Source organism: Oncorhynchus mykiss, chromosome 8 (genome assembly GCF_057628025.1).
Source record: "Oncorhynchus mykiss isolate SJ-2025 chromosome 8, ASM5762802v1, whole genome shotgun sequence".
NCBI lineage: Eukaryota > Metazoa > Chordata > Actinopteri > Salmoniformes > Salmonidae > Oncorhynchus > Oncorhynchus mykiss.
This window is the reverse complement of record NC_143029.1, coordinates 12,836,489-12,864,435: the sequence shown is the minus strand read 5'-3', so window position 1 is coordinate 12,864,435 and position 27,947 is coordinate 12,836,489. Positions and strand designations below refer to the sequence as shown.

At 44.8% G+C, this 27,947-nt stretch overlaps 1 protein-coding gene across 6 annotated transcripts; it reads left to right on the top strand.

The window, feature by feature from the left end:
- Positions 1–448: 448 nt before the first annotated feature.
- mideasa (mitotic deacetylase associated SANT domain protein a) lies at positions 449–16,145 on the top strand. Of its 6 annotated transcripts, none has more exons than XM_036984780.2 (13): positions 449–984; positions 1,692–3,580; positions 5,777–5,971; positions 7,284–7,632; positions 8,882–8,951; positions 9,194–9,339; positions 10,231–10,334; positions 10,551–10,626; positions 10,795–10,883; positions 11,049–11,192; positions 12,180–12,299; positions 13,009–13,184; positions 13,662–16,145. In XM_036984780.2, exons 2-13 carry the CDS (start codon positions 2,030–2,032, stop codon positions 13,912–13,914), a joined length of 3,273 nt encoding a protein of 1,090 aa, XP_036840675.2. In that variant the 5' UTR covers positions 449–984; positions 1,692–2,029; the 3' UTR covers positions 13,915–16,145. The 6 variants fall into 6 exon arrangements, with proteins under 6 accessions (XP_036840675.2, XP_036840673.2, XP_090098710.1 ...); XM_036984778.2 differs by having other exon boundaries at positions 5,774–5,971; XM_090242584.1 differs by having other exon boundaries at positions 643–984; positions 1,692–1,784; positions 5,774–5,971.
- The last annotated feature ends 11,802 nt before the right edge of the window (positions 16,146–27,947 follow it).

Sequence of the window (27,947 nt, the reverse complement as noted above, 5' to 3'; positions counted from 1 at the left end):
GACGGGATCGGCAAAAGCGGTGAGGGAGGATCTCAAAAATAACAGTATTCTGCGCCGCTCGGTCATGTTGTCAACAAGGCAGCGTGGAGCATCTTCCAGAAACACACATCTGTTACAATTGTTAAACTAGTTTTCATTGGAACGGCATATATCAAACTCAATCACTTTTGCATGTGAAAATACAGAATCCGACTAATTACTTAATGTTTGTTTGGAGCCGGCTTTGAACGGGGCACCTGGCTCACGCCCGGGAGTCAGACGGTTTCATAACAAATGCAAAATCAACTTTCGAACTGTGCAAAACACGCCTACCATGGCGCCCAGGCCAGATTAATCGAATCCCCTCATTGTCAGGGTGTGCTGCAATTTACTGGATGATGCCACAAGCAGTGGGACAACCTTATAAGGATATGGATATAGGCGTGGTCAGACAATCGGATTGGACAGCAGACGTCAGTTGAGCGGTTGAAGGGTGAGGCGGAGCATTCACGAGCTCAGAACTTTAATGCGCTGGCGCAGCTTCACAGATTTATAAATGCTATGTGTAGTCTGATGTATCAGTGAATGCAATAGAGCCAATGCATTTGACAGACAGATCTATGAAAAATACGCAAATGACCAAATGTACTTGACATTTTGATCATACCCAACGGAATCAGTGGTTTATGTACGTACACACTCGATGCGGGGAGAAAGTTGCTGGACATGTTTTCCTGAAAGTGTGTTATTATTTCACCGTGTGCAACATTGTAGCCACTGTACTTACATGGATTTGTGGTTGAACAACAAATATCCCAAATCCCGTGTTTGAATGGTTTCGATGCAAGTTGTTTACTCAATGGCCTGAAGAAAAGTTGTCGAACTCGAAGTATATGTTATCTGTTGCGCACGATCCCGTAGTGGAGCTGCATGCATTCGACTTTGGCCCAGAGGAAATTGGCTCCGTAGAACTCGCTGTCATATACATAAAATGATATTGAAACAGTAAGTGTCAATTAATTTAATTAATGGTATATCACGTGTGTTGTCGATCAACATGATCGCAAAATATGGAGTTGCAATAGTAAACACAATCCCATGGGAGTATGCACTTCGTGTTTTGTAGGTTTAGTTTGACTTTAATGAAGCCACGATGTGATTTTAGTGGCCTGGCCATATTTATTGCACATAAACTCGTGCGCAGATTGTTACTGTATGTAATTTTCGAAGGCAACAGTGTGGCAACAATACTCTACTACAACACAAAAGGTTGCCTGAAATTTGCATCCAATTGGCTGGGACTGGGGGCTCCGAGAGGGGGGTGGAAAGCGACTCTACTTGTTTTCTCTCGCTTCCTGTATTTCTCGTTGTCAAATGGCAGTTCTGTAAAGTCCACGCCTCAAATTGTCTCTGCCTGCTATTATCACAGTCGAAACCAACATCTACGGTGTGTAAATAATGGGCCGACACGACTACTTTTGTGTCTGTGATGTCACTATATTAATTGGATTTGGAAGTATTTCAGCATTATTAATACTTTGCTTCTACAATACTTGTACAGTGCATGCTCTCTGAACGTATTTTACTTTAAATATAATTAGCCTCGTTCTTTCCTCTGAGCCAAGCAAACAGGCCTGTCCTGCACACATGCTCGTTGAAAACTTACTTCACACATATTTTACCAGTCATTTCCCTCACCCTCTATCTTTCAGGGCCCCACACATGAATGAGGGACATCTGGGGATCCAGGGCCGCCGTGACCCTTAACAGCAGCAAACTTCTTCAGATCTGACTTGAGGGAGGAGGTGTGTGTTCTCCGCCCTCTACTCTTTCCTGTAGGACTTATGTTTCCTCCCGAGTCCCTCTGTTCTCGCCGTTAAACAAAGCAGGACACAGCGGTCCCAGACCGAGGCAGTGTAGGCAGAAACACTTGGCCTCGTCCTTGTTTTTTACTCAAGTGACTGGGGATATATATAAAGGATATATATATAAAGGACCTCAACTTTTTTACCCGCTGTTTTATTTATTTTTTTAGCTTGATGATTATAGTATGAGTCATCCTCCCCAGCAGAAAGTGATCCCTGATAAGAGTGGGGGCAAACATCGGGCTGCAGCTGCCATGAAGGAGCCCACAGTGCAGCACGCGGGGGATGTCTTCTATGGCGGTATGGGCCCCCCGGCTCTGGAGTCTGCTCACAGGGTAGGGGAGCCTGGAGGCCACGGCTCTGGGGTCTTCAACCCAGAGAAGGGGCCCCAAAGTCGTGCACACTATCAGCAGACTGCCTCTGTCAAATGGATGCACCAGGACCACATCCAAGCCGCTGGCTGGTCTCAGGATGCTTCCGGGCCCCTGCCAACCAATTCATGGGGGCAGAACTTTAGCCCGTATATGGACGGCTTGAACAACGTTAGGGTCCAGATGGCCTTCCCCAAAGGGAGCCACGATGAAGGAGCTGCTCTGCAGATGGGGCCAGCAGAGAAACAGGCTCCAGGTTCCATGGAGGTTTACAGGGAGGCAACCCAAGCTCAAGCCCAGGCTAGGGGCTTAGAGTGGGGGCAGCAAGCTGCGGCAGCCGCCATGCGTCAAGCCCAGCTCCAGGCCTTCCAGCAGGGCCATAAGGGTGTAGATCTCCAGGCTCAGCCCCCCCATGCCCCCTCCTCTCACCCCACCATGCAACCAGGGTCCTTGATGCAGCCCATCCAGCTGGCGTTCGGACCCACCAAACAGCACCTTCCATCTGGGTACTACCCAGTGTTCCAGGGGGGCACCAAGGCCATGCCCAACCTGAGCTACAACGAGCAGCCAAAAACCCAACAACAACACCAACTGATGCAGCTTCAGATGCAACAGCAGCAACAACAACAGCAGAAGCAGCAACAACAGTTACATCAGCAGCATCATCATCAACAACAACAACAGCACCAGTTGCAGCAACAGCTCCAGCACCAAATGCAACAGCATCAGATCCAACTGCAGCTGAATCAGCAGTATCACAAGCAGCAAATACAACAGGAGCAACGGCAACAAATGCACCAGCAGCAGCTTCAACCGCCACACAGTTTACCACCGCAGGAAATACTGCAGCCGCAGTCTCAGCAAAAGCAGCAACCAAACCAACACTTCCTGAGTTATAACCAGCCCCCTGACAACTGTCCATCTAGAGCTAGCCCCTCAACCCCTCAGAAGGACATGCCTCTGTCTGTGGAGACTCAGGGACAGGGACATACACCGGATGTAGAGACCCCGTCCGCTGACCCATCAAGCACATCCTCCGACCCCTGCCCCCCAAAACTCACATCGGACCCCATGTCACCCTCAGACGCATCTCCGGCTGCCCCCCGTCGCTCCCGCCGCCTCTCTAGAGATGGGCTATCACCACTCGTGGACCCTCCCTCACTATCCCCCTGGAACCAGACCTTCAGAGAGGTACCCCAGAACGGTGTGGTAGCCAGACGAGAAGGGGGGGAGAGACAGGGGCCGACTGGGGGGGTTATCCAGAGTACGCGACGGAGGAGGAGGGCGTCGAAAGAGATCAACTTGGAGACTCTGGCCCAGAAGGCTTCCGAGAGGGAATCACTGCCCTCCTCCAAGATGGCCAAGGTTTGTTTGCACTCTTTTGTTTAGTTCAACCAGGCCTAAAACCTGTTCCAAGTTCATCTCACATTGTGGCCTAGGGTAGTCCAGTGGTCTAAGCCCCTGTGTCTGGATCACATGTACTGTGTATTGCTGCAAGCATTGGTGTGAATCTGACCCACTGCTCTAACATTGACCTCCTATCAACTTTTCTCTCTATCATCGGTCCAATAAACACAAAATACAAAAGGTGTGGCTCTGCCAGACTCCTTTTAAAGAAACACTCAAAAAACAATCATTCACATAGACCTCTGAACAGCAAGTGTTAAGAATTGTCGCTGTACGCGAAGGCCGACACAATGGGCCAGGGAAATAAGGATGTTGATTAAATACCTCATGTATTTCCTGAAGGTAGTAATAATGTGACTCCTGAATCCTACCAACACTCCCCTGATTGGAGTAAATTAACAGACAACAATACTTCTACTGCTATTTTCGCTCACTTGTACAGTACATGCAGTTAAATAATTATACATATATTCCTAATTTCATCTTTCCGCAAGTGCTGAATTTTCACACACAGCGGCCTGACTATTGAATTTAGATGAGTTCCTCGGATGACAGGTAAACTGATTGTCTTTCCCCTACTTTGCTGCCACTGTGACCACTGCAACACCCTGTTCCTCTTCCAAGAGGAAGATCATGCTTTATGTGCAGGACTTCCCCTTATGCTGTACTTCTGTGAGAAAAGAGTAGTTCCTAGACTTGCTGTCAGGAATTTATGATGTTGACGTTTCCCTTAGGCACACCCACTAAAGCAGCTGCATTTTTTTCAGGACTTGTTTTTCAAAGGCAAAACATGTTGGTTATTGAATAAATCGGCAGAGAGGGGGGGAGAGAGAGAGGGACTGTGCTAGGTGCAGGCTGCAGGGGGGAGACTGGGTGCAGACTGCAGAGAGAGAAAGTGTGTGCTGGGTGCAGACTGCAGAGAGGGAGAGACTGTGCTGGGTGCAGACTACAGAGAGAGAGAGAGACTGTGCTGGGCGCAGGCTACAGAGAGAGAGAGAGACTGTGCTGGGTGCAGACTGCAGAGAGAGACTGGGTGTGCTGGGTGCAGACTGCAGAGAGGGAGAGACTGTGCTGTGTGCAGACTGCAGAGAGAGACTGGGTGCAGACTGCAGAGAGAGGAAGTGTGTGCTGGGTGCAGAGGGTTGAAGCAGCTACATGTCTGCACACCTCTACATTCCTCAGGACTCTCCCTCCCCAGCCATTCAGCTGAGCCAGGGAGGGGCTGTGGCCTGGAGCCGCTCCGGACTCTCCCTCCCCAGTCATTCAGCTGAGCCAGGGAGGGGCTGTGGCCTGCAGCCTGCAGCCTGGAGCCGCTCCGGACTCTCCCTCCCCAGCCATTCAGCTGAGCCAGGGAGGGGCTGTGGCCTGCAGCCTGGAGCCGCTCAGGACTCTCCCTCCCCAGCCATTCAGCTGAGCCAGGGAGGGGCTGTGGCCTGCAGCCTGGAGCTGCTCAGGACTCTCCCTCCCCAGCCATTCAGCTGAGCCAGGGAGGGGCTGTGGCCTGCAGACTCCCACTCCTCCACATTCTCTCCCCAACCAGGTGCCTTAATAAAACAGTCATACCACTGTTATTCACAATCCCAAGGTTCAGCTTCTTTTATTTTCATTTTTTTGTTGAGTTGGCTGTGTGGGGTGGAGTTCAATGGTGCAGAATTGAGATTTGAGGCATTTACTGTAGTCATTTGAATAAGATTTCAAATGTATTTCTCTGGCCTGGCTTGAATGTAGTTGCTAATGTTGTGTATTTTCACTAGTACCGGATTTTCAATACGTTTTGTAAGCTGACAGTAACCATTTGCTGCTTCTAAGTAACTGGTTGTTCATACAACGTGTGCAGAGCTTTCTTGATTCTATTTGTGAAACGGGATCTTGCAACACTGAAGACTGCCTTTAAGCAATGTCCATAAATTGTCTGTGACATGCATACCTACAGTCTGAGATGAACAATTGCTGCGGGGGTTTCATTTCATTTGTCAAGCATGTAGAATGGAAAGTTCACTATTTGCCATATTTACTTCCACTTTCTATTCTACTCCCTTACATATTGTCTATATTATATATATTATCTATATTATATCTATATTATCTCCTTTCTCTACTTATTTCTATCTCTGTTGTTCCCCTCTTCTACCCCCCCCCCCCCCCCCCCAGCAGCAGGGGGAGGGTCTTATGGGCAGACAAGCTGGTATGGTGCCCCTGGTTATCCCTGTGTCTGTGCCAGTGCGCCAGGGTCAGACAGGCCCTCCGGGCCAGCACACCCTGCTCCCACCCCAGCCCCAACACAAGCCCTCGGTCATTGTAGCGAGCCGCCGCTCACTGAGGAAGTCCCTCTCGGAGAGCTTCAGCCAGGTAGGTCCTGTGGCATGCAGACCTTGGTTGTATTCATTAAGCTAGGCGTAGTAAAAATGTTTTGCAGCATTTTAGTGTTCTTTGTTGGACAAGTCCACATAGTTCCTCACTGTTTTCTTCTGTTTTGGTGCCTAATGAACACAATCTAGGGTTCAAATAGTATTTGCTTTCTTTCACATACTTTGAGTGTTTGTTTGAGCCTGCCTGGAGTTCCAGGTGGGTGCGGTTTGCCCTTTTCTGTTTGTTCTGTTGTGCCAGCCAGGCAAGCTCGATCAAGCACAGTTAAAGTATATGAAAAAAAATACTATTTGAACCCAGATATGATGACCTGCTGGGGGGACATGTTTTAGTATGTAGAAATTAGGCCTTAACTCCACAATGGGTTGGGTTGTCATGTGCTATCGTTCAATAGTGCTATTGACTGTATGTTTGTTTATCTCATGTGTAACTCTATGTTGTTATTTTTGTCGCACTGCTTTGCTTTATCTTGGCCAAGTCTCAGTTGTAAATGAGAACTTGTTCTCAACTGGCCTACCTGGTTAAATAAAGGTGTTCTCACCTGGCCTACCTCGTGAAATAAAGGTGTTCTCACCTGGCCTACCTCGTGAAATAAAGGTGTTCTCACCTGGCCTACCTCGTGAAATAAAGGTGTTCTCACCTGGCCTACCTCGTGAAATAAAGGTGTTCTCACCTGGCCTACCTCGTTAAATAAAGGTGTTCTCACCTGGCCTACCTCGTGAAATAAAGGTGTTCTCACCTGGCCTACCTCGTGAAATAAAGGTGTTCTCACCTGGCCTACCTCGTTAAATAAAGGTGTTCTCACCTGGCCTACCTCGTTAAATAAAGGTGTTCTCACCTGGCCTACCTCGTGAAATAAAGGTGTTCTCACCTGGCCTACCTCGTTAAATAAAGGTGTTCTCACCTGGCCTACCTCGTGAAATAAAGGTGTTCCCTCCTGGCCTACCTCGTTAAATAAAGGTGTTCTCACCTGGCCTACCTCGTGAAATAAAGGTGTTCTCACCTGGCCTACCTCGTGAAATAAAGGTGTTCTCACCTGGCCTACCTCGTTAAATAAAGGTCAAATAAAAAATAGGACTCGATGGAGCCACTTTGATGTAGAGGCCAAAAACATTCAATGTGGTTTCACAACGTTATTATTTAGCGACTTCATTCATCCGGCCGGTGACTTCCCACACAAGTCATAATCTCCCTCCCACCTTCCACTGAACCAATGCAGTTGGTTGTTTGTCTATTTGTCCTTGTCATTCTCTGAAATATCACTGAACTCCTCACAATCATCTCACCCAACCAGGACTTGGAGGGCGATGCTGGTCAGGACGACGATGGGAAATTGGCCAAGCACAAATGGCGGCCTCGTCCCGAGCCCCTCTTCATCCCACCACCCAAACCGGCTACGTTCATCGCCCCCTCAGTCTACTCCGCCATCACTCCCTACCAGAGCCACCTGCGGTCGCCCATCCGCCTGCCCGACCACCACTTCACCCTGCCGCCCTACACCCCGCCGCCCATCCTGTCGCCGGTGCGCGAGGGCTCTGGTCTCTACTTCTCCACCTTCCTGTCTTCCATCGCCGCCAGCAACCAGACCCTGCAGCCGCCACCCAACACACCCAAGTCGGCCTCGCGCAGCCTTCTGCGATCCAGTAAGTCTTGTCACGGAAGCTCGAGAAGTCTCGCTGTATCGTTCTCTCTCTTTCCCTCCGTCTCTCTCTTTCTCTCTTCTCTGTCTCCTAGTTGTCCCCTACCTCTATTGTTATTACGTAAAATAAAAATCTGTTCCTTTCTTTTCCTATGCACTGAATGCATCCTTGTCACAATGTATTTCTCCTGTCAGTAGTCCAGGGCTGGTTTCCCAGACAATAGTTAAGTCTAGTCCTGGACTAAAAAAACATTTTCAATGGAGAAATTGCTATTGAACATTGAAACCAGCGCTTAAAGTGTAGGATGCTTCACAAATGGCACCCTATTCTCTATGTAGTGCATGACTTTTGACCAGTCCTATGGACCCTGGCCAAAAGCAGTGCACTACGTAGGGAATAGGGTGCCATTAGGAACACTTTCCCACAGTCCTCCAGAGTTAAATGACCCCATGACTTCCTGTGTTCTGAGATCAGATCAACTTCTATATTCTAGTCTCTCTACCTCTGTCCAGATGGTTTCTCTGTCCTCTCTGTTCTATATACCTCTGTCCAGATGGTCTCTCTGTCCTCTCTGTCCTCTATGTTCTATATATCTCTGTCCAGATGGTTTCTCTGTCCTCTCTGTCCAGATGGTTTCTCTGTCCTCTGTTCTATATACCTCTGTCCAGATGGTTTCTCTGTCCTCTCTGTTCTATATACCTCTGTCCAGATGGTTTCTCCGTCCTCTCTGTCCAGATGGTTTCTCTGTCCTCTGTTCTATATACCTCTGTCCAGATGGTTTCTCTGTCCTCTGTTCTATATACCTCTGTCCAGATGGTTTCTCTGGCCTCTGTTCTATATACCTCTGTCCAGATGGTTTCTCTGTCCTCTCTGTCCAGATGGTTTCTCTGTCCTCTGTTCTATATACCTCTGTCCAGATGGTTTCTCTGTCCTCTGTTCTATATACCTCTGTCCAGATGGTTTCTCTGGCCTCTGTTCTATATACCTCTGTCCAGATGGTTTCTCTGTCATCTCTGTCCAGATGGTCTCTGTCCTCTCTGTTCTATATACCTCTGTCCAGATGTTTTCTCTGTCCTCTCTGTTCTAAATACCTCTGTCCAGATGGTTTCTCTGTCCTCTCTGTTCTATATACCTCTGTCCAGATGGTCTCTCTGTCCTCTCTGTTCTATATACCTCTGTCCAGATGGTTTCTCTGTCCTCTCTGTCCAGATGGTAGCGTCCTAAAGGTGCTGTGTTAATTTGTGTTCTCCAGCCAGCTCTACAGACATCACGCCCCCAGTCCTCCCTTTGATCACCGACGCCACACCTGTCAGCTTTGAACCGTGAGTACAAACCTCTGTAACACTGAACTCAGGTATAATGCATTATGATGCAGTTATAATGTATATGCCATTTAACAGACACTTTTATCTATAGCGGCTTACAGTCATGTATGCATACATTTTACATATGGGTGGCCCCAGGAATCAAACCCACAATCTCTCTCGATCCAACCGCTTGCTGTCTCCCTCGTTCTCCCCACCATCTACCTCCCTCCGACCCTCCCTCCCTCTCCCCACCCCAGGCGTATTAACATTGGCCTGCAGTACCAGGCGGAGGTACCAGAGCTGCAGTGTGACCGCTCGCTGACCCAGTGGGACCAGCACAAGGCTGACCTGGTCTGGCTCCCCATGAAGGCGTCCCTGCTACGCCACGCGGAGCAGGAGACCGGTAACTACACTGCCTCTTACTCAAAACTATAGTAATCTAATACCGTTTTCACAGAATAGGGCCAACCCGAACCATACTGTTCTGGCGTGGTTCCAGAAACTCTGTTGAATGCATAGTCAGGCCAGCTCAGTACATCTTGGCTCGGCTCAGCTCGGCATGGCTCTGTGGTGTGAGGCATACAGAGCTGACTTTAAAAAGGGTTGTATGGAAGTTGAAGTACGCACATTTGAATAACTTGGGCGGTAACGTCCTGAAGTAGTGCAAAATGTTGACGTTTTGCTTTCAGTGTCTTTTTTTGTCTTTCTCTCCCCCGCTCTCTCTTTCTCTCCCCCGCTCTCTCTCTTTCTCTCCCCCGCTGTCTCTCTTTCTCTCCCCCGCTGTCTCTCTTTCTCTCCCCCGCTCTCTCTCTTTCTCTCCCCCGCTCTCTCTCTTTCTCTCCCCCGCTCTCTCTCTTTCTCTCCCCCGCTCTCTCTCTTTCTCTCCCCCGCTCTCTCTCTTTCTCTCCCCCGCTCTCTCTTTCTCTCACCCGCTCTCTCTCTTTTTCTCCCCCGCTCTCTCTCTTTCTCTCCCCCGCTCTCTCTCTTTCTCTCCCCCGCTCTCTCTCTTTTTCTCCCCCGCTCTCTCTCTTTTTCTCCCCCGCTCTCTCTCTTTTTCTCCCCCGCTCTCTCTCTTTCTCTCACCCGCTCTCTCTCTTTCTCTCCCCCGCTCTCTCTTTTTCTCTCACCCGCTCTCTCTCTTTCTCTCCCCCGCTCTCTCTCTTTCTCTCCCCCGCTCTCTCTTTTTCTCTCCCCCGCTCTCTCTCTTTCTCTCCCCCACCCTCTCTTTCTGTCCCTGCACCTCCTCCCACTCCCTGTCTTCCTACCTCAAAATTGCCTCACTCTTTCCCCCTAGTGGACGACCTGATGAGCTTGGCCTGCTCCAGCGCTCTGTACGGCGGTGGCACCAATCAGGAGCTGGCCCTCCACTGTCTGCATGAGTGTGGGGGCAATGTCCTTGTGAGTAGAGTGACTCACACAGTGATTTAACCCAGTGATTCCATGATAATCCGCTCTGTGGCAAAGTTTCTCCCAGGTTTCATAAATAGCTCCCTATTAACTTTTTATAGTGTGTTTTTTTTTATTTATTTTTTATTTTTTACTAGAGCCTTTATGGCCCCTGGTCAAAATAGTGCACTAGATAGTACCGGTGATGAATTGTGTTGCTCTCCCCAGGAGACCCTGGCGTTCCTGCTGCTCAAGGAGCCCGTTTTCTCTGATGGCCACCACCTGGCAGACTATCACTACTCAGGTGGGAAGACATTTTGTTTCCTCAATTGCTTCTTTCTCAAAAGTGTGCTTGTTAAAGGGGAAATGGAGGGGGCCATTCATTCACTTCCAAATTACACACACACACACACACACACACACACTGTGAGGCCTCATTGACAGAATGGTGAATAATCCCCCCCCCCCCCAGGATCAGACAGTTGGACTCCCTCAGAGAAGCGCTTCTTCAATAAAGGCATCTCTACCTACAGGAAGGACTTCTTCATGGTGCAGAAACTGGTACGCTCAATTCTAACCAGGCCATGTCGGCCATGACGCTTTTACCACATGGCATGAATCAGCACCACCTGGGCAAACACTGGGAATACTATAAGAAATGAATAACCTTTTAATAACTGTCTATTTGTGTCTGTGTGCGTGTGTGTTTTGTCTATCCGTATACAGGTGCAAACAAAGACAGTGGCCCAATGTGTGGAGTTTTACTACATGCATAAGAAACAGGTGAAGATCAGTCACAGTGGAAGCGTTACCTACGGACCTGCAGAGTCCCCAGCAGATAGACACACAGAGGCAGTAGTGGATGTTAAGGTAAGGCTTTAGTTAATGAAAACAAATAAACTCAGCCAAAAAAGAAACGTCCTCTCACTGTCAACTGTGTTTATTTTCAGCAAACTTAACATGTGTAAATATTTGTATGAACATAACAAGATTCAACAACTGAGACAAACTGAACAAGTTCCACAGACATGTGACTAACAGAAATGCAATAATGTGTCCCTGAACAAAGGGGGGGTCAATCAAAATCAACAGACAGTATCTGGTGTGGCCACCAGCTGCATTAAGTACTGCAGTGCATCTCCTCCTCATGGACTGCACCAGATTTGCCAGTTCTTGCTGTAACATGTTACCCCACTCTTTCACCAAGGCACCTGCAAGTTTCCAGACATTTCTGGGGGGAATGGCCCTAGACCTCACCCTCCATTCCAACAGGTCCATGATGTGTTCAATGGGATTGAGATCCGGGCTCTTTGCTGGCCATGGCAGAACACTGACATTCCCGTCTTGCAGGAAATCAAGAACAGAATGAATATAGTACGGACATTGCAAGTTATTGCCCTGGCCACATCTGCAGTCCTCATGCCTCCTTGCAGCATGCCTAAGGCACGTTCACACAGATGAGCAGGGACCCTGGACATCTTTCTTTTGGTGTTTTTCAGAGTCAGTAGAAAGGCCTCTTTAGTGTGCTAAGTTTTTATAACTGTGACCTTAATTCCCTACCGTCTGTAAGCTGTTAGTGTCTTAACGACCGTTCCACAGGTGCATGTTCATTAATTGTTTATGGTTCATTGAACAAGCATGGGAAACAGTGTTTAAACCCTTTACAATGAAGATCTGTGAAGTTATTTGGATTTTGAAGAATTATCTTTGAAAGACAGGGTCCTGAAAAAGTTTCTTTTTTTGCTGAGTTTATTATAAAACAAGTCGTTCATGAGTTCGTAAAAAAATATATTTACATTACAAAATAAAATTGTATTAAGATGACCATTTATTGTATTATTTGTCTCTTTTTCACAGAGCTCTCAGGGATCAAAACCAAGTCAGGAAGAAGTTGACAGGAAGTGGCAAGGGTCATGTGACAGGGGTCAAGATTGCAACCAGTCCAGGGTTACTCAGACACTACAGGCTCACGACAATGTAAGTGTTCATTTTCACTTGAAGTTACATTTTTTTTAAAATTATTTTTAAACCTCATTGTACCATGTTTAAATCTATCCCTTATCTATTTATACTTGCTATCATATGTCCTTTGACCAATGTTCATTAATTTTTATGGTTTATTGAACAAGCATGGGAAACTGTGTTTAAACCCTTTACAATGAAGATCTGTGAAGTTATTTGGATTTTTAAGAATTATCTTTGAAAGACAGGGTCCTGAAAAAGGACAGTACAACACTGGTTTAACAGACTGATTCACCAACAGGATAGTACAACACTGGTTTAACAGACTGATTCACCAACAGGACAGTACAACACTGGTTTAACAGACTGATTCACCAACAGGACAGTACAACACTGGTTTAACAGACTGATTCACCAACAGGACAGTACAACACTGGTTTAACAGACTGATTCACCAACAGGACAGTACAACACTGGTTTAACAGACTGATTCACCAACAGGACAGTACAACATTGGTACTTTCTGGAAAAAATGGCGCCATCAGAGGGCTGCCGTGCTTCTAGCTCTAAGGAAACTTTGCAGTATTCTTTTTTTTTAAATTACAAGTATTTCGCTACACCCGTAATAACATCTGCTTAACACGCGTATATGACCAATAAAATTTGATTTGATTTTGATTTGGTATACTAGACAAACACAATGATTTAATGTTGGGTCCACCAGACAGGAGCAGTGCTAGGGTGCAGGGACCTGGATGCTGTACACAAGGTTGGTCCTCCCCATCCAACCCTTCCCTCTGCAGCCAGAAAACCTCGTCCCGAGGCGGGGAAGAAGAGCCGAGCGCCCCCAAAGCCCCCCGGCGACCCAGAGGGCGTGTTCCCCTGCAAGAAGTGTAGCAGGTCAGTGTGTGTGTGTCCCTTTAAGATTATGTTTAGATAATCTGCAAAAAGATACACATTTTCCACCATTAATACTTTTCCCCGCCAATTTTTAATTGAGTGAAAGAAAACGGTGAAAGACAGGGATTGACCAAGAGTATTATAAACCAGGCATCTCTCTTAGAGATCAGTGTTCGCTGGACATATCTCAGACCAGTGTGGCAACAATGGAGACAATAGCCATTGGTAGCGTTTCAGGTTGTCTTAGTTGCAGTCGCGCTGCACAGGTAATTAGACCTTACAACACCTGGAGAAGAGTTTACGTCTCAGTAACCACATTGATATACTTTAGCAATCTTCTGAGATGCACAACTGCAAAAAATAGGTGACCTGGAACGTCACCTGTGTGGCTGTAGGTTCGATCGGAGCCATAGGTCTCTCTCTATATAGCTCTCTGGGTTCAATTGTCCATGTATCTATCTGACCTTTGACCTCCAGGGTGTTCTACAAGGTGAAAAGCCGCAGCGCCCACATGAAGAGCCACGCTGAGCGGGAGAAGAAGGAAGCCGCACTCAAACTCAAAGAGGAGGAGGAGCAGCGGGCGGTTGAGGCGGAGGCACGGGCCAGGGAGGCAGCAGAGGTTATGCAGAATGGGAACGGGGGTGGGAATGGAGCAGGAGAACAGGATGAGGTCAGTGATGAGGATGTGCCTTCAGAGACAGAAGATGAAAAGGATGAGGACTGGCAGTGAGAGAGGGGAGGAGGGAGGGGGGGCTTGAGAGGGATTGAAAGACATATCCCACTCCCGGAAAAACAAACGAGTACAAATAATCTTTGTACCTGAAACAATGAGATTGAGGATGGAGGTGTTCCCGGTCATCATTACAGATGTGCTGCACAGACGATCAGATCTTACAACATCCAGGGAGGTGTTTAGAGTCTAAGGAACCACATTTACAGAGCCTTCAGAAAGTATTCATACCCCTTGACTTATTCCACATTTTGTGTTACAACCTGAATTCAAAATGGATTACATTTATTTTTCTCACCCGTCTACACACAATACCCCATAATAACTACCGTAAGTGAAAACATGTTTTCAAATGTGTTGAAAATGAAATACAGAAATATCTCACTTACATAAGTATTTTCAGTTCTGAGTCAATACAAGTTAGAATTACCGTTGGCAGTGATTACAGCCGAGTCTTTCTGGGTAAATCTCTTAGAGCTTTACACACCTGGATTGTACAATATTTGCACATTCTTTTAAAAATTCTTCAAGCTCTGTCAAGTTGGTTGTTGCTCATTACTAGACAGCCATTTTCAGGTCTTGCCATAGATTTTCAAGCCGATTTTAAGTCAAAACAGTAACTAGGCCACTCAGGAACATTCAATGTCGTCTTGGTCAGCAACAGGTTATTGTCCAGCCTTTCTCTCTACGATTTTGCCTGTGCTTAGCTCTATTCTGTTTCTTGTAATCCTACAAAAAAAAAAAAAAAATCCCTAGTGACAAGTTTATCCATAACATGATGCAGCCACCACCATGCTTGAAAATATCAAGTGGTACTTAGAGATGTTTTGTTGGTTTTTCCCCAAACAACGCTTTGTATTCACTACAAAGTTCATTTCTTTGCCACATTTCTTTCAGTTTTACTTCGGTGCCTTGTTGCAAACAGGATGCATGTTTTTGGAATATTTTTATTCTGTACAGACTTGCTTATTTTCACTGTGTCATTTAGGTTAATATTGTGGAGTTACTACAATGTTGTTGATCCATCCTCAGTTTTCTCCTATCACACCCATTAAACTCTGTAACGGTTTTAAAATCACCATTGGCCTCATGGTGAAATACCTGATCAGTTTCCTTCCTCTCCGACAACTGAATTAGGAAGGACGCCTGTGTCTTTGTAGTGACTGGGTGTACAATGTGTTGTTCAATCTGAGTTTGAAATTCGCTGCTCCACTGAGGGACCTTACAGATAAATGTATGCGTGGGGTGCAGAGATGAGGTTGTCATTCAAAAATCATGTTTAACCCTTATTGCACACAGAGTGAGTCCATACAACTTATGTGACTTGTTAAGCACATTTTTTATTCCTGAACTTATTCAGGCTTGCCATAACAAAGGGGTTGAATACTTATTGACTCAACACATTTCAGCTTGACATTTCAGCTTGAATTATTTGTGAAAATGTCTAAAAACATTAGTCCACTTTGACATTGAGGCATTGTATGTGTGTATAATAGGCCAGTGATACACAATCGAAATGTATTCCATTTTATATTCAGGCTGTAACACAACAAAATGTGGAAAAAGTCAAGGGGTGTGAATACTTTCTGAAGGCTCTGTATATGATTTAGCAAACTTCAGAAATGCCCGGTGCGACCTGCAATGTCCACTTTGTCTCACATCAGTGCCACAACTTGTTTTGTTTTTGATTGCTTTTCCAACTCCACATATTTCAAACCATTTTTTCGTGTTTATTTTTCACAAGGAAATGTGAAATGATTTGTAAATGCACTGTATTCTATTCTACTGCTTTTGCCGATCTCACTTCTTTTATATCACTTTAATTGAATATCTATATTGGAATATCTATTTTGCTATTATTGGAATATCTATATTGCTAATTCTTTGTGTGGACTATTTAGGTCTAATGGTTGTTCTTAATAGTTTGTACACATCGGCCGTTTAAACAAACTAGCTATACTCTGTGGATACCTGTTTTTCGTTACTAAATCATGATCAAAGAGACTTCACTTTTATAATATCCATCTGTGTTCTAAAATTGGGGCTAATGTAGATATCACCTTGTATGAATTCTTCTTAACTTTTTAAAAGGAAAATATTGTGGGGACATTTTTAAGAATTGTCAGCAAACTCTAAGGTTGAATTGCACATTTTAAACTACAAAGGGACCTTTAACATCGAATGTGTGTGTTTTGTGTATAAAAAAATGTTTATTAAAAAGTAATATACTGTACCTGTATACAAAAGAGTACATATCTCACACAACCAGATTTTGACTAAATCCTCTCGCTTCACATCTTCATCTCTGGGAAATCCCACCCAGTTGACTACTTTAAAATGGTGAAGCCCTTAATGCAATGTCCGTGCCAAACGGATTTTATTCATCAAGACCTTTATCTGACTTTATGGTACTTCCCCATTTCAGCCTGTTTACTTCCATTTTCTTCCAAGTTAATCCAAGTATGCTGTTAACACAACCACCAGTAGAGGGAAGTAGTGCTTCAATATCATCAATGGACAATATTCCCCCTTGAGTTTCAATACATATGCTATATGATTAGTAGGACAACATACTACACAAAACTATAGACATAACAAAACTAATCAATCATAGCAAATGTCAAAAGTGACTTGATCTGACACATTATAACAGAAAACAAGTATACAACAAGGTTACATTTTTTTATTCATTTACAGGAATGTTCTTTGGCCTGTTATTTCAGCCATAACCAGCACCGAAGTATGAGTGCATTAACTTGGAAGCAAACTTGGAAGCAAAAAAAAAAAGTCCATATATACACATTTTGTCAAGGACTGTAGAAGAGAGAACCTCATAACTATCCAACATGCCAGGTTTTTATTTATTTAACTAGGCAAGTCAGTTAAGAACAAATTCAATGACAGTCTACCGGGGAACAGTGGGCCTTGTTCAGGGGCAGAACGACAGATTTTTACCTTGTCAGGCTTGGGATTAGATCCAGCAACCTTACTGTTACTGGCCCAACTCTCTAACCACTAGGCTACCTGCCGCCCCTACATGGTCATATTCACCAAGCGCAGGAAAACTGACCAAAATGGGTGGGAGAGAACCACAACTTGTCCAATAAGAAACAATATATATATATTTTTATTGCAAAGCATTTCCCATTTAATTTTTTTTTTTGCTGCGGTATGCACTAATGAATACAACCCAGGTTCCAATCCGTCTACACAGCGGGAAGGACAGAGGGCAAACTCGTCTGAGCCTTGGGGGCGTGGCAAGTGTTTTGCGACTCTGCCAAGGTGAAATAACTAGCCGTTAAAAAGAACACTGGGTAAGAGCCAGGGCAGCCTGGTGCGCGCACACACAGAGAGACACACAGAGACGCCTGGGCAGCAGCAGCACTTAGGAGATTAAATGCAAGGCCTGGAGGAGAAAATAAAATGGCCTGCCTTGCCTTCATCCTACACTCATCATGCAGGGGGGGCCCTGACAGCCACCGTTCTCTCTCCTGACAGCCACCCCTCTCCCTCCCAGCACTCGTTTACATCTTCACTTTTCTGAAAACGGGAGAGCGAGAGAGAAGCACCTAGGACACAGCCGAGACTGCTCCATCAGCCCTGAAGAGAGGGCTATAGAGCTTTTCTTTTCCTCCAGTCTGGGTGTCTTTAGTGTGGGGTTGAACTACCTAATGTACCCTCCTGCTTCTCTTTTCCTTTAGTGTTTACAGTCTGTCAAGGGGACAGATTTTTAAGATGAGAAATTAGTAGTTTTGTGGCTCAAGGGTAAGACTCGTCCCCTTCTTGTTTCTGTCAACACAATTGATCCATTATGATCCCTACTGATTGGGAGTACCTCAGGCATATGGTCCTCCCCTGTGTCTGACACTCTATTCCCTGTATCAGTGCTTCCCAAACGTTTTCACTCCTGTTATTTACTATTTGAGAAGGTCCGGTCACACAAATTTCCTAGGTGGCAAATATCCGGATGTAAGTTGTCATTTATCAGCGTAGTAATGACCCGACTGAATAAAAAAAAAATTGTTTGTTCATCTCCCCTTATCTCTCTGAACCACTGCCCTATCTAGTGCACTATGTTTAGTGTTAGGATGTGGACCTAATGTTGTTTCTCTTGTCCTATAGCCTTCAGTCTCAATGACCTTACCCAATGGGGCTTCTCCACGTCTCCTTCCCCTCTCGTCGCTTAAGAAGCTAGCATCGGTCCTATTTCCTTGTGGGTCGTGCTGAGGCCTTCTCCACATCTCCCACCCTTCTCATCACTTAGGGAGCCAGCGTCGGTCCTCCCCTGTGGGCCGTGCTGAGGCAGCAGGGGCTAAGTGGGGATCAAGTGTCCTCATCGAGTCCTCCCACTGCTAATCATAACCATTAGGAGCAGAGTCATACCCAGGCTATGATCCAAATGGCACCCTATTCTCTTAATAGCGCACTATGGTTTGGTCTAAAGTAGTGCACTATGATGATTGTTTATGTTAGGGACGGGGAACCAGATGGATGATTTTATTGTGAGAACTTTAAAGAGAGAAGATAAGGGCAGGAAGAGGATCAATGTCGCTGTAATGTTTTAGAAGACTTATTGGCCAATATATATATCTCTGGATCAGCAGCAAAGTCTAGGTTGAAATCTACATCAAGGGGAAATATGCAGTCATCATTAATACGTATGCTTAGGGCATTTACGCCTTCAAAGTTCATCTCTATGGGGTTTTTACTATAAGCAAAATGCCAGGATACTTTTCAGAAAATGATTCAAGAAAGCATGTCAATGTCATAGGCTTACATGGGGGGAAAATGTCAAAGGACGAACACACGTGTGGATGTGAGAACAGAACTTTTATAAACTCAGCAAAAAAAGAAATGTCCTCTCGCTGTCAACTGCGTTTATTTTCAGCAAAGTTAACATGTGTAAATATTTGTATGAACATAACAAGATTCAACAACCGAGACATAAACTGAACAGATGTGACTAACAGAAATGGAATAATGTGTCACTGAACAAAGGGGGGGGGGGGGGGTCAAAATCAAAAGTAACAGTCAGTATCTGGTGTGTCCACCAGCTGCATTAAGTACTGCAGTGCATCTCCTCGTGGACTGCACCAGATTTGCCAGTTCTTGCTGTGAGATGTTACTCCACTCTTCCACGAAGGCACCTGCAAGTTCCCTGACAGTTCTGGCAGGAATGGCACTAGCCCTCACCCTCCGATCCAACAGGTCCCAGATGTGCTCAATGGGATTGAGATCCGGGCTCTTCGCTGGCCATGGCAGAACACTGACATTTCTGTCTTGCAAGAAATCACGCACAGAACGAGCAATGTGGCTGGTGGCATAATCATGCTGGAGGGTCATGTCAGGATGAGCCTGCAGGAATGATACCACATGAGGGAGGAGGATGTCTTCCCTGTAACGCACAGCGTTGAGATTGCCTGCAATGACAAAAAGCTCAGTCCGATGATGCTGTGACACACCACCCCAGACTATGACGGACCCTCCACCTCCAAATCGATCCCGCTCCAGAGTACAGGCCTCGGTGTAATGCTCATTCCTTCGACGATAAACCCGAATCTGACCATCACTCCTGGTGAGACAAAACCGTGACTCGTCAGTGAAGAGCACTTTTTGCCAGTCCTGTCTGATCCAGCAACGGTGGGTTTGTGCCCATAGGCAACGTTGTTGCGGGTGATGTCTGGTGAGGACCTGCCTTACAACAGGCCCACAAGCCCTCAGTCCAGCCTTTCTCAGCCTATTGTGGACAGTCTGAGCACTGATGGCGGGATTGTACATTCCTGGTGTAACTCGTTGTTGTTGTTGCCATCCTGTACCTGTCCTGCATGTGTGATGTTCGGATGTACCGATCCTGTGCAGGTGTTGTTACACGTGGTCTGCCACTGCAAGGACGATCAGCTGTCCGTCCTGTTTCCCTGTAGCGCTGTCTTAGGTGTCTCAAAGTACAGACATGGCAATTTATTGCACAGCTGCAGTCCTCATGCTTCCTTGCAGCATGCCTAAGGCACATTCACGCAGATGAGCAGGGACCCTGGGCATCTTTCTTTTGGTGTTTTTCAGAGTCTGTAGACAGGCCTCTTTAGTGTTCTAAGTTTTCATAACTGTGATCTTAATTGTCTACCGTCTGAAAGCTGTTAGTGTCTTAACGACCGTTCCATAGGTGCATGTTCATTAATTGTTTATGGTTCATTGAACAAGCATGTGTTTAAACCCTTTTACAATGAAGATCTGTGAAGTTATTTGGATTTTTAGGAAGGATCTTTGAAAGACAGGGTCCTGAAAAAGGGTAGTTTAGTAGATTTGACGCCATGAATCTCATCAAATATTTAAGGTTACAGATGTGTACGCGACCTGCAATTCATCAATACAGCAGTCCTCAGTGTGGACTCAATATGATTTGAGGGAATCATTTCGGCAATGGAGTCATAAACCTGTAGTCATTGGCCTTCGGGGACCAAGGACCCAATCTGCCTCAATGACCCCACCACCTATGAATCCCTTCCCAGCAAACCGGGAACATTCCCAGAACATTATCTAACATTTCCATTATGTTCTAGTTCGTTTTTTTTTTTCTTCTAACATTTAGTTGTTTGTTTATTTTAAAGGAAATGTCCTCAGAATGTTCTCCTAACGTTCACTGAAGTGTTGTGCACAACATTTGTAACAACCACCACAGAACATTCCCCAAATGTTCTGATTAGGTTTCCAGGTAATGTAATGTTTATAGAACAGACTACTGTAATAGAAATGGTTCTGAAAAAAACATTACAGGAACATTATGTAGATGTTATTAAAGACACCAACAAGCTGGTGTGACATTGACATGGTTGTAATAGCATTCCCTGAACATACTTCAGCAATAGAAGTTGTTCTAAAACAAAACCATTCCTTAAGTTAATGTTGATGGCGATAGTACTACTGACACCTGTAACAACAAACAAGACACATTCCTGTGAGACTCACAAAGTTATTCTGTGAGGTTATGACAAGATGATCCAGAATTGTTCCAAAAACATACTTCAACGATAATGGAATTAGATCTGAAAACATTGCTGCAACGTTCTGCTAATATTGATGTGTAATGTAACATTGTTATATGAAGTTGCCAAACTATTTTTTTTTTTCCTACAGAATATTTTATTAGGGTATTGTCCAAACATCACTATTTTAAAGAATTGTAATCGAGTAGATTTGAACCTGCAATCTTCCAACTTCAAGCTCAACTATTATCCAAACTATGGCTATATGTCTTAGTACATATTCACATCTATGTACATCTATCTCACCGCAGTCTGCCAGGCAATACATTTACATGATTTCTGAAGTCAAGTTTGTAGGAAAAAATACATCCCAACTTTACAGTAAGAAATGATAGAGGATACTTATCCTCTCTCTGCAAAGACGATGGATGACCTGGAAGTCAGAGTAAAGGTGTAAACAGCTTTATATTTGTGTTCGTCCCATCCCAGTGGTGCAGTGGATTCATTCCAGGGAGATAACACTCCAATGCTCCCAGGTTTCAGCAGTGCTTGTGACTATCAACACAATATGGTAAAACAACAACTATGTGTGTACGATGAATGTCTAATATTTTGTCACGTGATTCCAAATAATTGCCATATGCTTTTCTACATGGATTGTTGCACAACTAACTTCCTCAAAAGTGAGATCACAGTAAGACACACAAACCTCCATGGACTGTTTAAAATGTATTTAAAACATTCTGGGATCATAGGAAAAACATTCTAACAACATTGAGGGAATGTTTTGTGCACTCTGATATGAAGAATGTCATCACAACTGGACAGATTTATGTGTTGAGATCCTATCTCTTGTCATATCCTCACAATGTTCCCACAACCTAGATAAATGTTTTAGGAATTTCTAAAGAACGTAAAACATTTGTTCTGGGAACGTTCTTGCAACACCAGGCAAATGTTTTTTCAACCTAATAGAAACATTGTAATCAATCAGCACAACTGGAAAGTTTCTGTGTTTTGGGAACATCTGTCCACACAATATTACAACAACCTAAAGAAATGTGTTATGAACTTTTAAAGAACATAGAACAATTTGTTCTGGGAACATTCTTGTAACAACAGGTGAAAATAAACATTGTATAATCATCAGCACAGCTGGACAGTTTTTGAGTTTTGTGAACATATCTTTTGTGATGTCCCCACAATGTTCCCACAAGACTGTTCCCACAACCTATTGAAACATTCTGGGAACATTTTAAAGAACAGACTAAATGTGTTCTCGGAACGTTCTTACAGCATCAAGCGAACGTTTATACAAACATTGTATAATCATCAGCACAACTGGACAGTTTTTGTGTTACGAGAACATTTACCCCAACCTAACGAATGTTCTGGGAACTTTCAAAGAACCAACTTTTTGTTTGCTGGGCTCTCTCAGATTGCCTGCTTGTAAACCACATTCGCCTCGCTTCCTTAGTCGCTGTAGGAGACGTTCCAGGTCACCTATATTACAGTCGCACACAGCAAATCTCACAATGCCTGAATATATGTTTAAAATGGAACCTATCCTATAGCTATAGGTTCTGACTCAGGTCTGTAGTGTTTACAGAAGTGCTGCTGTGCACCGTAGATCAAGCCCTGACAGGCTACTCTGCCCGTATACACTAACTCACTTAACAAAATGAAATCCATCAGTCAGTGTTTCCGTCGACGTCAGCAGGATAACTCTCACTCGTGTATGCAAATAGCCCCTCTGATGGAAGGAGGACGCTCTCGTCCATTCATCTCCTCTCACTCTCCTCCCTTGTTCCTGGAGGAGGTATCAGAAATGCGATGGGGGAATGGGCCGGGCCCGTCTGCCTGATGCCTGAGGGAGATGCTACAATGCTACCTTCCTCAACGGAGTGCTTAGGGTGACTGAGTGGGCCTTGACTCAGAGGCTATGAAGTGTAAAGTAATATGTAGAGGGTCCCCCCACTCTGATTCAGGGCTTCGGGGAAGAGCTATATTACCTTGTCGTACACGCCTGGGGGCGCGCGTACACGTATACACACACACACACACAGTTACAGACACACAATTAACTTGCACACAAAAAACGTGCCCTGCGGCTGTCTTCTAAGCGATGCTGAGGGTGCAGAGACAGGTTGTTTAGAGGTTGTTTGATGGGGGTATCGCTGACAAGGCACAGTGACTCATTGAACTCTTTAATCAAAGAAGTGCAAACTGTGGTGAGGTGTACAGAGGCAGAGAGGGCACTAGGTCCATTATGCACTAGGTCCATTTGCTGAACGGTCGGATAACATCCTATCCAAATTGATGAACAATTTAGGATAATAGAAAAGCAGCAATACTGGGCCTCTTATCTCTCTCTCTCTCTCTCCTCTCTCTACCTCTCTCTCTCTCTACCTCTCTCTCGCTCTCTCCCTCTCTCTCTCTCTCTCTCTACTAAGGGTCAGTCCTTTTAATTTGGGTAATGTCAATTCGGCAGAATAAAGAACAGCGCCTGATCCACCTTGCTCAGATTTTACATTATTTATGACTGAGATGATGATGATGAAAAATATCCGGTGGCCGTCGCCAAATGCACTTACTAAAAGTACGACCTGTTTCAGACCCTGATTTACTCCGATTCCTGCCAATCGGGTGATGAGAGAGCAAGAATACGTCCCAAATGGCACCTTTTCCCCATTTAGTGCTCTACTTTTGAGCAGGGATCTGGTCAAATGTAGTGCACTATGTAGGGTAGAATTCCCCAACAGGAACCGGGATTCGTCGGACCAGGCAATGTTTTTCCACTCCTCGATTGTCCAGTGTTGGTGGTTGTGCCGTCATTTGACTGTTTGTGGCCTGCCTGTTAGCTTGCATGATTCTTGCAATTCTCCTTCAACCTCTCATCAACAAGCTGTTTCATGCCTACAGGACTGCCGCTGACAGGATTTTTTTTTTGTCGCACCATTCTCTGTAAACCCCCAGACACTGTCGTGTGTGAATAGCCCAGGAGGTTTCTGAGAACCGTTTCTGAGATACTGGAACCGGCTTGCCTGGCACCGACAAACATAAGGTTCATAATCACGCTCAATCACTTATGTCACTCATTTGGCCCATTCTAACATTAAATAAAACAGTAACTGAATGCCTCGATGCCTGTCTGCCTGCTTTATATAGCAAGCCAAGACCATGTGACTCACGGTCTGTAGGAGCTAATTATTTTCACGAATACGGTGGTGTACCTAATAAACTGGCCACTGAGTGTATGCGATCGTACAAATGTAAGCAAAGTTTGACATTCGTTAATGTCTACAAATGATTTGTAATTATGTTCTGGGCCACCTGACCATCCACTCAAGAAAAAAACTGCCCCCGGCTGAATCTAGTTGATGATCCCTGATGCAGAGAACAGGCTGCCATTTGGGATGTAGCCCAGGACTCTTGTTAGCCCTTCCTTTGCTGAGTCACGGTTTTAACAAAGACGTTCTATCGATTACATCGGGATGTTGCTTCCTTAAGTTAATGCTCATCTTGAAACGTGAGGAAATGAGGGGATAAGAGCATCGGCAAAACAAAGGCGAGCAAGGCACATTGGCATCCGTCAACGCCCTCGTGATTTTATTAGCAAGGGCTTGGTCACAGTTATGTGGAGTTTTGCACAAAGCACTTCCTCAAGACAATTTAGAAACTGTCTTTTTTAAGTGAGGGCATAATTGGAAGATGACATTTTTTTTTTTACATTTACGTTTCAGATTAAAGTTCATCCTCACAGCCATTATAACTCTTTCAAAAATGCTTTGTGTGTTGAAATAGGATCCACACACTGAAAAAACAACTGCATAGCTCAACCAACAGACGATCCATAAAAACGAATTGCACAAAAAAAATGTCCTTAGGACAACTTCAAAACAGTATGTACTCCTAGGGTGAAGTCAGAATTGGAAGAAAATGAGAAAAAAAATACATTTAATTTCAGATAAAAGTTTGTCCTTACTGCCTTTCTAAATCTTCCAAAGATGCTTTGTGTGTTGAAATATTACGACCCACACACTTAATAAACAACATATAAAACCGTCAGCATATGCAGGTCTACGTTTCAATCTGCATCGCATCTGTGTCTTCCTAATCTAGCCTAGCCTATTCTGAATGGCGTTTCTCTCTTTCTGGTCCTGATAAGATAAAAAAAACTGTCGGGGAGGTTCTCTTCTGCACTGTTGAACCAATCCGGGTAAATGTGGAGGAGGAGTTAAAGAAACATGTAAACATTTTTCAACTTTATATTTCCACTGAAAACTGAATGCATCCGGTTCATGTCACCCGCAGAGGGTAGTGTCTTCTCCAACCCCTGAGCAGACAACTTTGGAGGTAAACTTCCCATCTACTTACCGCGATCCATCAACCCATCTGTTTGAGTCTGAATCGGCCCTCCACCTTTCTCTCCTCAGCAGGGAATGTGATGTATAGGTACAACCTGTGGATGTGTTGATTTATCTGTGTGATTCACCGTCGGGGTTTGTTCGCCTGTCACACACACACAGTCGAATCTCTTCGTTTTGGCTCCGCTGTCCTTGCGCTGGCGTGATTAAGCGGTAATGGGTAGTACTTCTGCCTCCAATCCAGGACCATGATGGATTGTGGGTATATATCAGCCAGGGGACGGGTGTCCAGATTCAGAGAATTCATGGATTCTTCGACATTATGGGCTCCTGATCGATTCTGGAAGCCAGCCAACGATCCTTTAGGAATGCTGTGGATTAGAACAGAACACACCAAATAGAACTGGATTTGTGTCCAAAATGACACCCTATTCCCTATATAGTGCAACCAGGGCTCATAGAGCTCTATATAGGAAATAGGTTACAATTTCAGACATAACACTTGGGTGTTTATTACTATCACCAATGTTTTTCCAACAGGCTTTCTATAGGTCTACATTCAACAGTATGGGTATGGATCAGTGCTTAATAATGATGTTGTCTATAAAAGCTAGCCAGACCTGGCAGGGTTAATAATGATGTCTATAGTAGCTAGCCAGACCTGGCAGGGTTAATAATGATATCTATAGTAGCTAGCCAGACCTGGGTGAGGGGGTTAATAATGATGTCTATAGTAGCCAGCCAGACCTGGCAGGGTTAATAATGATATCTATAGTAGCTAGCCAGACCTGGCAGGGTTAATAATGATATCTATAGTAGCTAGCCAAACCTGGCAGGGTTAATAATGATATCTATAGTAGCTAGCCAAACCTGGCAGGGTTAATAATAATGTCTATAGTAGCTAGCCAGACCTGGCAGGATTAATAATGATATCTATAGTAGCTAGCCAAACCTGGCAGGATTAATAATGATATCTATAGTAGCTAGCCAGAGCTGGCAGGGTTAATAATGATATCTATAGTAGCTAGCCAGACCTGGCAGGGTTAATATTGATATCTATAGTAGCCAGCCAAACCTGGCAGGGTTAATAATGATATCTATAGTAGCTAGCCAGACCTGGCAGGGTTAATAATGATATATATAGTAGCTATCCAGACCTGGGGGAGGGGGTTAACAATGGTGTCTAGTAGTTAGCCAGAAGTTTTGATGACTTGTGTGTAACAAATGTGCCATTTTATTTTTCTAAATGTTTCAAATGAGGTTTTCTTTAAATTAATGAGGGGGACCATCCTCTTCCTCCCTTCATGAGCCTCCTCTTTCTGAAAGAAAGGTTTCTATATCTGTGGTCTCATTAAATGTATTGAAAGTCATTGAATGGTGGTGATGCGCCGTAATGAGTTGCCCTTCAAACAATAACAGTGCATCATATTTTTGAAGGACCGTAAAAAATAGCTGGGGTCACCTTTTGATATTGCCATGTTCTGGGGTGGGTGTCCCAGACAGGATCAACAACCCCAGCTTGCTCAATGGACTGTAAATCTTTAAAAGAAATGTCAAGGTCAACGTGATAATGAAAAGAGACATTTCTGTACGATGACTGGAACTGTCTTGCACTTCTTCAGTTCCTCAGCACAAAAACGACGCTCTTATTGAGTTTCGGAAGTTGCTGACCCGACTAAGAGCATGATTTGTCTCCAGCAATCACATCATTTTCTCCATCAGTAGCGAAATTAAATCTGCTCTGAAGCTGATTTCATCAGAGACAGAGTGGAACAACATCATACTAGACAGGAGGCGTTTATCTGCCCTCCGTAAATCATTCTGAGAAGTGAGTACACCGCGTCAAAGCAGAAACGCTGATGTATGTTTTATAATGTTCCCGTTCGATAAGCCACAGAGGGGTGAAAGAGGCCTTGTCAGCCCAAGGGTGATTAAATCAAGAGATTAGTGACAAAACATGAAAATGTTTGCTGTTACACGAGCATCCCTTGCACCACCTATAGCATACAGTATATGAGTCTATTAACTCAATTTATTTAACAAAAGCCTCCACACCCCGTATTTATCCAGTTCCAGGGATGTTGACTGCTGACAAAATGGAATCAACCATGTGCACCAATCCTCTTCCTCTTGAAGGATCACTGTCTTTTGTTGAATTACAAATAGACTTTTACTCACTGCTATACTCCTGAACCAGAATGAAATCTCGCGTGAGCTTAAAGTCTGTTACAACTCTCTGAACAAAACAAAAGCCTACACATCGTGTATCTCCCCGGCACCATTAGCTCACTGGTGTCAGCAAATACTCTGACCTCTGGTGTCAGTGCGTCAGTCCATATGTTTACTGCAACTGGGACTTGTCTGGACTCCATTTTCGCTCAAGGGGTCTGATTGCAAACACATGATAGGGGTCTTTGACAGACAGGACAACCTGATCCTAGGGCAGACTGGACTGACCAGTCTCATTTTACCTGGGTCGTTCAAAAAAGCATATTTCAACACAGTAAGGACATATTTTTGTGAGAGGATGTGTAGTTTTGTACTTACCAGGGGAGAACGACTGCCCGTCTCATTGAAGCCACTGAAGTTCAAGGCCGACTGCAGAACTGAAAGTATTGTTTGCAGAAAACAGGATCCTCCATTGTAGTGAATGGAAAAATGTCAATATTTGTAGTCAATCTTTGTT